At 39.0% G+C, this 14,351-nt stretch overlaps 1 protein-coding gene across 4 annotated transcripts in view; it reads left to right on the forward strand.

The window, feature by feature from the left end:
* The window catches only part of ZFYVE26 (zinc finger FYVE-type containing 26), a 50,148-nt gene that overhangs the window by 30,493 nt on the left and 5,304 nt on the right, over positions 1-14,351 (forward strand). For 3 of the 4 annotated variants that reach the window (XM_082057938.1, XM_082057937.1, XM_082057940.1), the window contains 12 exons: positions 1,175-1,332; positions 2,258-2,427; positions 3,801-3,829; positions 5,749-5,870; positions 5,962-6,182; positions 6,802-6,949; positions 7,892-8,101; positions 8,941-9,156; positions 11,188-11,385; positions 11,704-11,906; positions 12,771-12,912; positions 13,451-13,510. In XM_082057938.1, the coding sequence (XP_081914064.1) occupies positions 1,175-1,332; positions 2,258-2,427; positions 3,801-3,829; positions 5,749-5,870; positions 5,962-6,182; positions 6,802-6,949; positions 7,892-8,101; positions 8,941-9,156; positions 11,188-11,385; positions 11,704-11,906; positions 12,771-12,912; positions 13,451-13,510 (1,877 nt within the window). The remainder of the gene's footprint in view (positions 1-1,174; positions 1,333-2,257; positions 2,428-3,800; positions 3,830-5,748; positions 5,871-5,961; positions 6,183-6,801; positions 6,950-7,891; positions 8,102-8,940; positions 9,157-11,187; positions 11,386-11,703; positions 11,907-12,770; positions 12,913-13,450; positions 13,511-14,351) is intronic. The other variant, XM_082057939.1, reaches the window with a different exon arrangement.

A 14,351-nucleotide genomic window follows, 5' to 3' on the forward strand; every position in this document is an offset into this window, starting at 1 on the left:
TATTTGTGGGTTAAAAACAACCACAAATTCTTCAATAGGCTCCATTCAGCATCTAATGCAAGAGATGGACCTTTTGGAAGATATATTGTGAGTGAGGCACATTCTGTGCTCTCAGGGCATGACTAGCAAAGGATATACTCACACCTCAGCAAATGGTGGGCCTGCACTAGAACTGTGCAGTGTTACCCAGATCTACACTTTAGGGTGTCCAAACTGTTCTCTGGTTCTGTATCCTGAACTGAAGACTCTCTGTGTTCTGCCTACATGCAGTGACAGCAGCATCTTGGTTTTGGCTGTGTAGCTCTTCAGTTTTTCTTATAATGGTCAGATTAATATCTGTATGTTGTTACAAAACTTGAATGCATTGGCCTCTAATGGTCCTTGGCACTCCAGTATCTACTTGGATAAGAATGAGTTAGCTTTATTGGAATGGAGATTTTTTTTTTAAATTTTTTGATTTAGTATTCATGTACACAGAAGGTTAACTTGCAGGGCTGCAATGACATGTTGAACTTTTTAATTAGCTTGTAGTGTAATTGTCTCACATCATATAAACTAAAAGCCTATCTGGTACTGTAAATTCGATTCAATGTGTATTTCATTGACATGCTCAAAGATCCTGAAGGCCAAAGACTTAATCTGCTGCCTCTTTGAACTGATTTCCACACAGTAGATTGTAAAGGGGACTAGAACAGGGAGGGGTGTGCTGTTGCTAGCCATACCACACATCTCCTGAGATAAGAAAGGTCTCAATCTTCAGGAATGTCAATGCTAGGTATCCTTAAGATTATGCTTTATGGTATACCTGAGTATTTTTTTCTTCTTCCTCTAAATTTCTGCTTACGATACACGAACAGATGTTGACTAGTTGTCTTGTACGTCTCTAATTTTTATGATAAAGGTCTATTAATAATTATGTACTCTTGCTTACCATTACTGAAGTACTATAAGATTAAAGTCTTACAATTTTAGCTTGAAGTATATATATATATATATTCCTTACACAATGTTATTCTACCATACCTGGTTGAAAGATAATCGTAGTTGTCTTGTGAGACAGACAGATTGTAAGGTCATATAAACTCAGTAAGTCTGTAGTGTTTTCTGGTATTCAAGACTCCATTGAACAGCTGAAATTCCATTCTATGTTTTTATTGGCCTGGTTCTTCTTAAGGTGTCAACATATCTGCAAGTCCCAGAGACAGAAGTCTGCAGCAGAATTTGTTTCCTCAGCAATTTGTGCCTCCTGAGAAGCCACCACCAAAGCAGCAATGGATACCTGATGACACTGAAACGCTATGTATGGTTTGCAAAACTGAACGCTTTACTATGGTAAGGAGGAAAAAATGAAGTACAGACGTTCCTAGAACCATGACCTTAATATGAATACTTGCTCAGTCTGTTTCGTAAGAGACACTAGCTACTTTAGCAAGTTTGTCTGCATCAGTGTAGGCTTGACAAGATTGCCAGTCCTTTGATATTTAACCATTAGTTTCTATTTAGTGTAGTTAAGGAGACTGGCAACAGCTCCTTGCAGAGTCCTGTGAAGTGATAAACCTAAAGAGGAAATCTGGTCATCAGAGAGGAGACAACTATGAGATCTCAAAAATGTGTAATAATAGCAGTATTAATATTTCAAAAGGCTGTCTACTTGACTGCACTGGCAAGAAATAACATGAGCATCATGTAGTTCAGATTACCAATACAGAAAACATGATTTTTGCTGTTAGTTACACTTCTCTGAAACCTGTTGTTTCATAGAGTACTTGAGCAACTGCATTGGTGCTTTAAGGGAAAAGATTAATTTTGAGTTTTGCGGGTGTGCTGGCAGTCTATCTTCTGTTGCTTAGAAACTGTAGTGGTTTTTTGAAGTATCTGTTGCTTTTGAATTTGCAGATTATTAAGATGGTGTCAGAAAGACAGTCTAACAGCTTCTCACTTTTCCAAGAGATGATCTAATTAGCTCTGTGATCAAAATTGAGACAATTTAGATAGTGGAAAGGCCAAGGCTGCAGCAAACATGTTTTATCTACCTGCCTCTTGGTTTTGTTTTGTTTGGTTTTGTTTTTCTTTACCATGCCCTATCCAGAAGGGAATGATGACAGTTAGAATCAATCATTGTATAGTTCTGCAAAGCCTTATCATGCACAGATTTCCTCTCTTCAAATGGAGCAAGTTCAATCATGAGTAGAGGCAGATATAGGAGGCGATTTTAGTAAATTCTTTCTGTTGCTCATCTGTGACCTCTTTTGCTTAGTTTAACAGGCGCCATCACTGCAGACGCTGTGGCAGGCTGGTGTGCAGCTCTTGCTCCACCAAGAAAATGGCAGTAGAAGGTTGCAGAGAAAATCTGTCTCGAGTATGTGATCAGTGCTATAGCTACTACAACAGAGACCATGTGCCTGGCTTGGTACAAGACAGAAGCACGTAAGTCCTTCCATTGTAGTTCTCCTCAATTTCATGTACACAGCAGAGTACATGGATGGAATGAGAGAGAAATAAGCTTTTGGGTTTATCTGGATAATAAAATCGCCTTTTTTTGCTTCAGCTGTTGGAATTTTCAGGTTTAATAGATGTGGGGATGTTCATTATGCCTCAGTTTACTTCTCATATTAGAAACAAAACTGGAGAGCAAGGCAACAAAGTCTTGTAGTCTTTAAGCATCAACTGATCATCAAACTTAAGAATTGACTGCTTTGATGCAAAATGTAATCAGCACAAACCACTACAGTGTGACAGAGTTTCTTGCAGTTTACTCTGCTCCTAGGTTAATGTCACGTGTTGACTGGCTCTGCTGAACATATCAGTGTTTTAATGTTATTCCATAATCCCTTGATTACAACTTCCTGAACACTTGGGGATTCAAAAGCAAGTTCATGATTAGATAGGCTTTGAAATTGGCCTGATAAAAGGGACAGCTGCCATGACAGATTTGCATGTCATTTCTTTAAGCTGAGAATTGGACTGAAATTTGTTATGTGTATGTTAGGCAAGCAAGTGAAAAGTGCAGCTGAAAAGAGTGAGTTTTGCTCTCCGTGACCCTGTCGAGCCTGCTGATAGCAGTGTCAGCTGTGGCAGTATCAGCAGGCTCCACAGGGTCACGGAGAGCAAAACTCACTCTCTTCAGCTGCACTTGCAGCTGCGTTTCCTATTTTCCTAGCAAGCCTGTAGATAGTGCTATCTGCTGTGGCAGGGAAAAAGGAATACTGTGCAAAAGGAACCTCTGCAAAAACAAGCAGTCACCTCTAGCTGAACCAGTTTGCATCAGAAGAGTTGCCAGATTAGGCCAGCAGAACCTAGCAGTGAGCTTGAATGACACTTGTCACATTTTAATTGCTTAAGTGTCTGGTGGTTTTTTTTGGTTGGTTTTGATGTTGTTGGTTTGTTTTTTTTTATACTTGCCCTATTTGTGTGTCAAAACTAAATTAATCTTAATTACAGAGGCCTGGATACCTAAAACTTGTTTTTAGCTCTGATATATTCTGATACTGGGCAGTTCTTGTTCTCAGCATCTGCATTTGTATGATGTGTGCAACAATACTACTCCTAGAGAAAGTTATAAGAACTAATTATGTAGTGTAGTTGAAATACAACAATGCAGAGGCAAGGTCTTAGATTTCCAGACAGTTTTTGTGTAGGGGCAGGGCACCGGGTCAGAGAGAGAAAGGAGGGGAGATGTTAGATTTTTACAAGACAGTGTTCTTAAAAGGTTAGCCATATTGATCTCTCTTTTAAAACAATGTTTTTTTCCCTGCTCTACTGGCGTAGGCATGATGTTTCTTTCTGTCATTTTATTACAGCAGAAAAGAAGTTCAGGACCAAGCAGAAGGTAAGGAATGGGGTAATGTTAAACTTTGATTTTTATTTATATATATATTTTTTAAAGTGCCTGGTTAGAAGCAGAGTTAGAGATAGGAACCTGATACATCTGGTTGAAGTGGAATGATGATCAAAACTTCGGTTACAAAATATCACGGATAGTTTTTGCATGTGCAGGCTGAAATTGAACATTCCAAACTTCGGTGCATGGAAGCTGAGATTTAGGAGAGATGTCTGAGCCAATATTGAATGTACTGGATGGAGATTAAAGGGAGGAACTGAAAAACAACACTTGGAGAATGCACTTTGCACAGTGAGAGGCTGTGGTATGATTAGGAATTAATTAGCCCGCTGCAGAGCTGCACTGAGTGTAGTGATCCTCTTTTTTCAAACCATGATAGTAAAACTCTGAATAGCACTGCAGTGTGCTGGGGTGTTTGATACCCTGTGCTGGGGGGTAGCACAGGATGAGGCCCCTCTCATGGGTCTCATTGTGTCTTGAGTTCCATGTCTTTTTCTGGTTGTGTTACTAGTAATTTCGGTGCCTCAATTTACACATCTAATATCATAATACTTCAGGAATAATAACAAGATTTAGTTGATTTTTTTTTCCTCTGCCATTTTTCCTCAGAAGGCATTTGCTGTTTGTTGCTTAGTTTGGCGATTCTGCAAAATTTTCCTACACTGATGTGAATTCCAGCAGACCAAAACATAGTTATTTGAAGTGTTTATAGCAGTAATGTGAAACATGGTGCAAAATTTGCCCTTCTGTTTTTGTTTTTTGTTTGCTTTACTGCTACATTTGTTCCAAGACTGAAACAGCTGAAAGGCAGTTTCTGAGCTGCTGCTTCTGATTAGATCTTTCACTTTGTCTGCTACACACCACTGAGCACATAAGATTCATTCAGCAGGACTGAATAAGAACAGTATGGAAATCCTCAGATTTAAGAGGGAAAGTGTTTTATTCTGCTTTACTAACTTATCTGGTGAGACCGTGAAGAAGGCTTATCAAATGTCTTCAAGCCTGGTTTATTGTAATTATTCCAGTTCCCAGTTCAATTTAGAAATAGTGTTTTTCTTTTTTTTTTTATTCACCCGACAGTTTTAGTTTTACTCAATAATCTTAACAGTCCTTCAGTGAAATGTAGAACAGTGAATTTTGAGACTTTTTTTTTTTTTAAGTTTTTCTAGGGAGAAGAGGAAGTTGATCAGGGGAAAGAGTAGAAAATTAGCACTGTTCTCAGTTTTTTAGCATTGTGAGATTGGCCATTGTTTTTATGCCAGCAATCCAGAGGAAAGAAAGACTTTTCACGGAAATGAAATTTCTTTAATAATTTGATCAAAATTCCAATTTTCTGCAGTATTATTTTATATGAAAACTTAACGTAGAGAGTTAACTCATTTTCTATTTTGTCTTGAAGCTGCTGGGCTGTATGTTCAGATAGCTTGTATTCTAAAAACAAGACGAACACAGGCAGTTCAGTCAGTTTACCCTTTCTTTTACAACTGGTTCTTCAGTTACCTTTTTAGCTGTAACCCACAGGTCTTGTATTTCCACATGCCTCCTGCCCAGAAATATTTAATAATTTGCCTGAGGGAAGGCTGAAGCGGGGACATTGCTGTGCTTGGTGTCCAGTAGGGTAAGAGTTGGATAATCATTTGAAGACATGATCCTGGAGCCAGTTTTTGGTGACAGCTTGTTGGTAGCAGTGAGAGCAAGTTTAGGTCCAATTTAGCAGCCTGCTGAGGAATGGAAATCCTTCTGTAATCTGTGTGCTGGATGTGTGATACTGTCAGGAAATGGCACAATGAGAGGATTACAGATGACACTTCTATGAGAGTATAGGAATACTCTGCATTATGCGTCCTTAGATGGCTTTGTTGCTGCTTGTATAATTATTCTGCCTGCTGTTTTATTTTTGGCTGCAGAATCTTCTAAGAATGAATATTCCACAGTGGTGCGAATGCCCAAGGCAACGGAGCTTGAATGGACTTTTTCCCTGAATGAAGAGGAGAATGAAATTGTACGCAGCGAATTTTATTATGAACAGGTGAGGCCTGGGGAAATATAGTCCGATATAAGCAGTTCCCTGGAGAACTATCTCAATACCCATGTTTGTCTGTTTTTCCTCAAATTGTCAGGCTCCTAGCTCTTCCTTGTGTATTGCCATCCTCAGCCTGCACAGCGATAGCATCGCGTGTGGCCACCAGCTGATAGAACACTGCTGTAAGTTGTCCCAAGGGCTCACTAATCCTGAGGTGGATGCTGGTCTCCTTATGGACATCATGAAACAATTGCTCTTCAGTGCCAAAATGATGTTTGTAAAAGCTGGAAGGAGCCAGGATCTAGCTCTCTGTGACAGGTGATTTATCACATGTTCACTAGGATGTATTGAGGTTTTGTGGAGACCATCAACCTTTTTTACTGGGAAGTGGAGGGAGGGAAGCTTGTTTTGTGATTGTACTGTGGACATTTTAAACAAGAAGAGAAGTTCATAATGTAAGAGTTCAAATAGTAAAATTTCAAATAAAATGACTAATAATTGCTGAGAAAATTTTCAGAGTAGGGAGAAATAATTCACAAAGACTGGGGTAAATATTTTACTTATGATATTTTGTATCTGCTTTCAGTATGTATTTCACTATAGGTGTTCAAACCTGCACTTTATGAAAGTGCCATTTTACACTTTCCTCAAGTTTTGTCCTACAGAGCTTGATGTAGCAGGTGTAATATATAAATTTCACATGTATTATTTTGATTTGGTAACATAGAGCTTGTGTCTGCCGTCAGTGGCTGCCAGCATTCCACTGAATGTGGAAAACAAAACAACAAAAAATAGTCTGAATAGGATAGTATGATGGATAGAGAAACTAGGTGATTAGGAACCACTGTTCTAAGAGTTGTCTTCGACATAAGGTTCTTTAAGTGTACAATAGTAGTGGAAGTGTATGTATTTGTTTAACCTCTTTGTTTTCCCCTAGCTACATCAGCAAAGTGGATGTGTTGAATATTTTGGTTGCTGCTGCCTACCGTCCAATACCATCTTTGGATCAGATTCTTCTTCCTGCAGCAGTAACAAGATTAAGAAATCGGCTTCTAGAAGCAGAGTACTATCAACTAGCCATAGAGGTAACGACAGTGAAGGGATGTCAGTACTAGTAATGCTTCTTTAGTGGCTTTTTTAAGGGAAAAGTAGGGGCCTTGTTTCCTGGTACAGTTAAAATTGGGATGGACTAACTGCAAGAAATTCATTTAAATGGAGGAACCTTGCATGTGGTAGAAAGACTGAGACATCCTTTGTGGCAGGACTTTTTTGGAAGCCTGTATGTTTGATTTTATTTGTCTACAATTCCACAGCAGACATTAGTAAGGCACCTTTCCCAAGTGTTTACTTGGAAATCAGCAGTGGTGGCAAATCTATGTATCAGAGCTCATCTGGTGGGGTTTATAATTTTCTGTCTTCCTCTTGCTCCCGGGATTTCATAAGCTTCTGTTTTATGGCATTGCAGTTTGTTAAGAACAGGATTATGGCACTAAAAACAGGATTAGGATTTTTAAGAGGTAATAACCAGCAGGAATAGATGACCTATTTGAATAAAAATGTTTCATGTTTAAAGGGAGCTGGTCATCTGAAGAAAATAAGAAATAAAATTGATCAGCAAAATTATGTGAAATAAATAATTTCCTGGAGGTTTGTGAAGCGTCTTCAGTTGCTTTTTTTAAAACTGCAAACCTGAGGAATTCTGCTGTTTAAAAATCAGCTGCTTTAGAAAAGCGGATGTGAAAATGTCCTGAGTTTTAGAACTGCTGAACTGAAATTTCCCAGATAAATAGTTGCTTAAACTTGCACAATAAATAATACTTCCACATTTGAAGATTGTGGGTGTTTTGGTAGTTGGCATTTTGTGCCAGTAATACTAACATAATCAGTATGGGGGATTTTGTGTTTTGATTTAATGCAAAATGTCCTCTAGGAAGTGAAAGATCACAATCACAGGCTATGTGACAAGCCAGTTTTCCCGTTTTCTGTACTGGGACTGTTGCAATATTAACAAACAATTTTTAATTTAGGTTTCTACAAAATCTGGGTTGGATCCTGGTGGAGCGTGGCATGCCTGGGGCATGGCTTGCCTTAAAGCTGGAAATTTAAGTTCAGCAAGAGAGAAGTTTAACCGATGTTTAAAGCCACCTATGGATCTGAACCAGCTGAACCATGGTTCAAGGCTGGTCCAGGATGTGATACAGTACCTGGAGTCCACAGTGAAGCCCATACTCATTGCGGTAAGAGGCTTCTGTCTGCTCTGAATGGCTAAAGCAAAGCCAAGTATTGATGTTTTAGTATACATCTTATAGCAATGCATGTTACAATATCAGATATTAGTTTTTTTCCTCCTTTTGTCGTGATTGCGTATTGCAAACTGAATATTGTTAAGAAATTCGTTAGCTGTTTCAGTACAGCTGAGAACCAGATCATAGGATTTTATAGTAATTTGGGGCATACTTAGTGGAGGGGAAGGAAGCTGTACTGGTTAACATGTTATTACTACAGTCTGAGGAAACTAAACTAGACCCCAACAATATGTTGTGATGCTGTGGTGACGCCATTTTTCTACTGAAACTCTGATAACTTTTCAGGAATTTAAGGGAGAATTTACAAATGCTCTTCCACTCTTCTTTTGTTGTCAAAAAGCTTTATTATGTGATTTGAGATTAGCTCTGGAAGTTCTGATAAGGTACTGAAAAAAGACTTTTAGTACTAAGTAACTGCAGAATCATCATGATGGAAGACCTCTTAGTATATATTTAGGAGAATAAAAAAGCCTGTTTGGACTAGGTTATTGAAGTAGCTGTTGACAGTGGAATTGTGTTTAAATAAATAAGCCTACTGTCTGTCCCTGGAAACAACCTTGCTAGCTACAGCAGTGTTCACCACCTGTGCTGATAGCAGGGTTCCAGTCTAGTGTTTATAAAAAGCATTACTGGATTCTCACCCCTGTAAAGCTGTATCTGTTTTAAAAACAACAGTTACAGAAATGCTTCAGGGCTGAGTGACCAGATCTAACTAAAAAAAGTTTTCTTCTTCCCCATCACCTATCATTGATTCTTTGTTTTGACGGCAGGATGATGATTACTTTGCCACATTGAGGGAACTTGAAGCAACACTAAGAACGAGAAGTCTGTCTCTGGAGATGATGTGCGAGGGGAAGATTCAACACAACAGCTACTATCAGGAGTGCTTGTTCTATTTACATACTTATGGCACTAATCTGGCAATAATAAGCTTTTACATGAGGCATGACTGTATGAGAGAAGCACTGCTTCACTTGTTAAATAAGGTGAGTAATCTAATTTGCCATCACCTAAACTGGAATTGGAAAAGTAGCTAAGCGGACTTCAAGGCCAGTCTAAGGTGGTAATGAGCATCATGCACCATTCTGCGTGTTTTCCTGCACAGGAGTTTTCTGAGGTTCTAAATGTTGTTATATGAACTGTCCAGTGACTGACAAGAATTCAGCAGCATGAAAAAATAACTTAGATCTTTACATGTTCTGTTTAATCTCTCTTCCCCATTATGTTGAAACAGTGACTTCTAGAAAGTAGAAAGTGTTTTATTTTTTTGGTAGAGGTCCTGCATCAACACTACTTTGTCTTTTTTTCTACCAAGCTGAAAACCTAGGACTGTAGTCATACAGTTCAGAAGAGAGAATTAAAATTTTGAATTCCAACATGCTGGTAACACCAGACACTTTATCCCAGTGGCTCTGTCCCTTGTTTGAGTAAGACACACGTGTTTGCACTTCTGTAACCGTTAGAAATATAAGGGAGTACAGGATCGTGTCCCAGAGGACTGAAATTTAGGGAAGCCAAAACGCGGTTTCCAGTTCTTCCTTAGGAGAACTGTATAATATAGGAGGGCTTAAGAATGTCTGGAGAAAACAGTTGTTTTGGTGCTGAATTACAATTAAACCTAGAAATTATTCCAACAAGGTTCTCACTGATTCATTAAGGGTGCTTCTTAGGAGATGTGGAGGAGATGTGAAGCCATTACATCTCACCAGCTTGAAAGCTTATAAGTGGGGGGGGGGTTTATTTGGTTGTTGGTTTTTTTTTTTTTTTTAAGTTTCTGTGCTTGTGTTTGATTTACTGATTATTTTTATTATTATTTGAAGTAATTCTTATTGAGAATATACAGCTTGAAACATCAAATTCCACTGTCTTCAGTCTTTATTAATCAAAATTTGACTTATCAGCTCTGCTTTCTCATTGTATCAATAATTTTAAGCTCATATACTCTTCTGCATATTAAATTTGCTTTTCAAATGTGCCCTTTATATTAGTTTAAGTTTGCCTGTAAAGAAAAGTTGCATATTTTTGCAATGTTAGTGAAATAATTTCACTGGTTAAGTACAGACTTTGAAAATAGTCTAGCTATACAATTTGATGTGGAAGTTTTGGACAAGGACGTTGGCAGTGATCATGCAAACTAGAGAGGAAGGTTTGTTACATTAAAGTTGTAAGGTACTGGGCTTTTGATGAAACATTTTGCAGTTGGTTGTTTGGAAACATTTTATGTGTACAGGCTTTGTAGCTTGTAACTTATTCTGAGATTAAAAAAGATAGATTCCATATCATATCTTTAAAACATTTATGCAGGCCATGTTGTTCCGCATGCTCCCTCCCATAGTAACATTAATATGTTAGGCTGCATTTGCAAGACCACAGTCAAGTGAAGGAAATATCCCCCTCAGCTCACTACTTGTGAGGTTTCATCTGAACTACTGTGCCCAGTTTGGGGTTCTCTAGGACAAAACAGACTTTGTCAAAGGGGAGCAAGTCTAATGGAAGGCCACCAAAGTGGCGAGGGGCCTGAAGCACATGATATATGAGGAGAGTGATAGAGCTAGGGTTTTTCAGCTTGGAGGAGAGAAGGTAAAAGGAGATCTGTGTACTCTTTTCAACTACCAAGTGGGTGATTGTCAGGAAGATGGAGCCAGGCATATCTTACACATGTACAGTAAAGGGGTAAGAGATAGTGAACACAATTTGGAGCAAGGGAAATGCCAGCTGGATATAAGGAAAAGTTTTTTTGCAGTGAGGATATTTAGACATGGGAACTGCGTCCCAGAGAGGCTGTCATACCTGGTCATGCTCAGAACTTGACTGGACAGGCCCAGAGAAGCATGATCTATCTTTGAAGCCATTCTTTGAGTGGGGGTTTGAACTAAACGACCTCTGGAGATGCCTTCCAACCTAAATTATTTATTAACTTCATTACCTCTGTCACTTAATTCTCCTTTATGTTATATAAGGAAAACCAAGAAGCCATAGTGGCTTTGCTTCAAGCTGCCTTTCTGATGTCTGTGTAGGAATCGCCATCAGAAGTGTTCATTGAAGGGATCTTCGTTCCAAGTTATGAAAGGGGAAAACTGCATATGTTGGAGAACTTGCTGGAAACCATTGATCCAGGATTGGAAAGCTGGGGAGTCTACTTGATTGCAACCTGCAAATACTTGCAGAGGAAGAACTACTACCATATTCTGTATGAGCTGCAGCAGTTCATGAAGGTAAGATGAGGGTCAGTGCCATCTCTTTCAGTGAAATGTTGAATACTGTCAGACTTTTGGTTATGTGCTTTGGTATAAATCTGCATGATGGACAAGTATATTTTTGCTACTTTCCAATGCTAAAAGACAGGAAGGCCTGAGCCTGACTGAAGCTGACCCACTAACCGTTTGTCATCGATTTGACACATCGCAGTAGCTTAACTACTGCTTTAAAGAAAACAGAGCATTGCCTGCTTTATGGGAGCACTTCAGTAGGGACAACGATTAGTGAAGGTGGGGCATTTTGGTCCATCTTAGTGTTCAGTATATTTTTTCCAGGATCACGTTCGTGCTGCCATGACCTGCATTAGATTTTTCACACATGGAGCGAAGTCTTACACGGAACTGGGAGGCAAACAGACATGGCTTCTAAAGATCAAGGACCATCTCAAAGTCTATCTGCAGGAGGTCTCAAGAAGTTCGGGAAGGAAAAAAATGGCATTCACTTTTCGGAAGAAAATGTCTGCTACAGATGTGTCGAGGTATCTGTAAACAAGAAGCTAAGTTATAGGAAAGGGGAAATTCAGGATTTTTTTTTTTCCCAGTGGTTGTGTTTAAGCTGACTTTAGCTAACACTTGCTAGCTGTGCTAGCTGACTTTTATGTAGTTGCGATTATAGGATTCCCATTACCTTTTCCCTCAACAACCCAACCCAGGAGATGAGCAATTGTTTCTACTAAAAATATCAGTCTTTGTATCATCTACCATCCTTTAATTTAAAAAACAAACAAAAATTCTGCAGCGCATAGACAGATATACATCAATCCACCAGTTTTCTTGCTTTTATTCTTCCTTTCCTCTCCTCTCCACAAAGCAAACAGTTTTGTGGTGCTTATCTGCCTACCGGGGTTAACTCATGACATTCAACTATGTACAAGATATAGGTGCCAGATGTAACTGAATCCCTGTATTCAGAAGTTGAAGTGCAAATTTAGCCAGATCTCTCTTGTACTTGGGCTTTTATATCTTGGTTTTCTTAGGGTTTTTTTCCTCCCTTTTTTTTTTTTTTTTTTTAGGCTAGACTCAAATGTGGGGGGGAGTGCATGTGAGGAGGTGGAAAAGGGGGGGGAAGGTATTTATTTGGGATCCAGATTTTCTGGATCACTTCTTTGAAATAATGTGAACAAGTGCTTGCCCTCAGCTTCTGATCCATGTTAAGTGCACAGATCTGAAAATTATCTCGTTGCTGTGGACTTGGCTACACAAAATATAGAGTCAAAAAGTAACCAAAATAATTGTTTTTTGGAAATATGTCGTATTCTGAAATGTGTTCAAGAAATGAGTAAGTTTACACAAATAATAATTGACACTGTTTCAAAATAAAGTCAGAATTTTTCCTCTGTCAGGCACATCAATACAGTTGATCTGCAGATGGAAGTAACAAAGTTCCTGCATCGATGTGAAAGCTCAGGAACCTCTCAAATGACCGATTCCTCCTTGCCCACACTCTTCGGAAACAATAACATGAAAATGGATGTTGCTTGCAAGGTATTTATCGCTATTTCAAATACAGCTCTGTTTTTCTTCAACAATACTAACTTGATATACAGGTTGGAACATTTAATGATTGGAGCAGCATCTTGTATTTTTCATGGGCAGGTTACTTGTGTATGTATGGAACCTACCGTTTATGAAAAAATAAAGTTTCTCCTCAGAGAACACAGGAGAGGTTGGAGCTCCTCTAATCGAAGTTCAAATTTTCAGATGTAGAGGATCCCAAATACAAATAGTAACATGCCTTTTGACTGTGCATGCTTTGTTTTGAAGCAAGGCAAATACTACTGTTATTCTAATCCTTCTTCATGTCAGCTCAGCTCCATCTGTAACTTGCCTGATGTTCCACAGGGAATCAGTGTGTGACAACAGACTCTATATTTGCTCTACTTGTTGGAGTGGTGCTGTTTTCTGTTGAAGTAACACATTGGGTTTTGGCCTCTGGGCAAAATCTGGAAATGCATTATTTTTTAACTGTATGTAATGGAAAATGAATGTGCATCCCTGAGCTTGTCTATGCCTCTCTTTTCAGGTGATGTTGGAAGGCAAAAACATTGAGGAGGGGTTTGGGATTGCATTTAGAGTCCTTCAGGTATGTAAAACCTCGATTTAACAATTAGAGCCTCGATTATTATAAAAGTAACTCCTGCAAGCAGCAATTGTTTAAGGAAAAGTTTGTGGGTTTTTTTTTTCTTTTCAAAACATCTTTTAGTCCCCCAAAGGAAAACCCTCTTGTGACAAAAGTAATTTGTTCAGGTCTTAAATATCCATGTATTTGGAGGAAGCTCGGTAAGGAAATTAAGATGCTGCTTCAGTAGGACACTTCCAAACTAATTGGATCCTAGAAGGGAATTAAATACAGCTTTTCCTTTACTGTGCACCCTGCTCAGTGACTTAACTCTGGCAAACCACAGCCACAGATGTGAGCAGAGTGCTCTGACTTGGTGGTGCTCTGCAGTTCAAGATAGCCATGCAAAGACAGTGCGTAAATAAGTCCAAGGCTGTCTCTGAACTATTCTCCTGTCTGAGAGAGCAAAGCTAATTAACTGGGAACTCTCTCTGGGGACCTCTTCTTCCTCCTGTTTTAGTAGGACCTGAGGTGCTTACCAGTCAGCATCGCTCATGAGCCTTCAAACTTCCTTGTGTGTTTTTTGTCCATATATTAGGAGCTGCTAAAAGATCATAAAATCATAGAATCATTTTGGTTGCAAAAGACCCTCAAGATCGAGTCAAACTGCTAACCTAACACTAAACTGTGTCCCTAAGAACCTCATCTATGCTTCTTTTAAACACCTCCGGGAATGATACTGCATCAAACAGTGCAGTTTGCAGTTGCTTCCTATCTGGGACAGGAGGTATAGCAGGGCCACTTCTGGACAGAGCTGGCACACTGAATGAGTATTTGTGGAAGTGGCAGGCCCTGCTTCTTCTCT

Source organism: Streptopelia decaocto (assembly GCF_964273445.1).
Source record: "Streptopelia decaocto genome assembly, chromosome: 7".
Taxonomy (NCBI): domain Eukaryota; kingdom Metazoa; phylum Chordata; class Aves; order Columbiformes; family Columbidae; genus Streptopelia; species Streptopelia decaocto.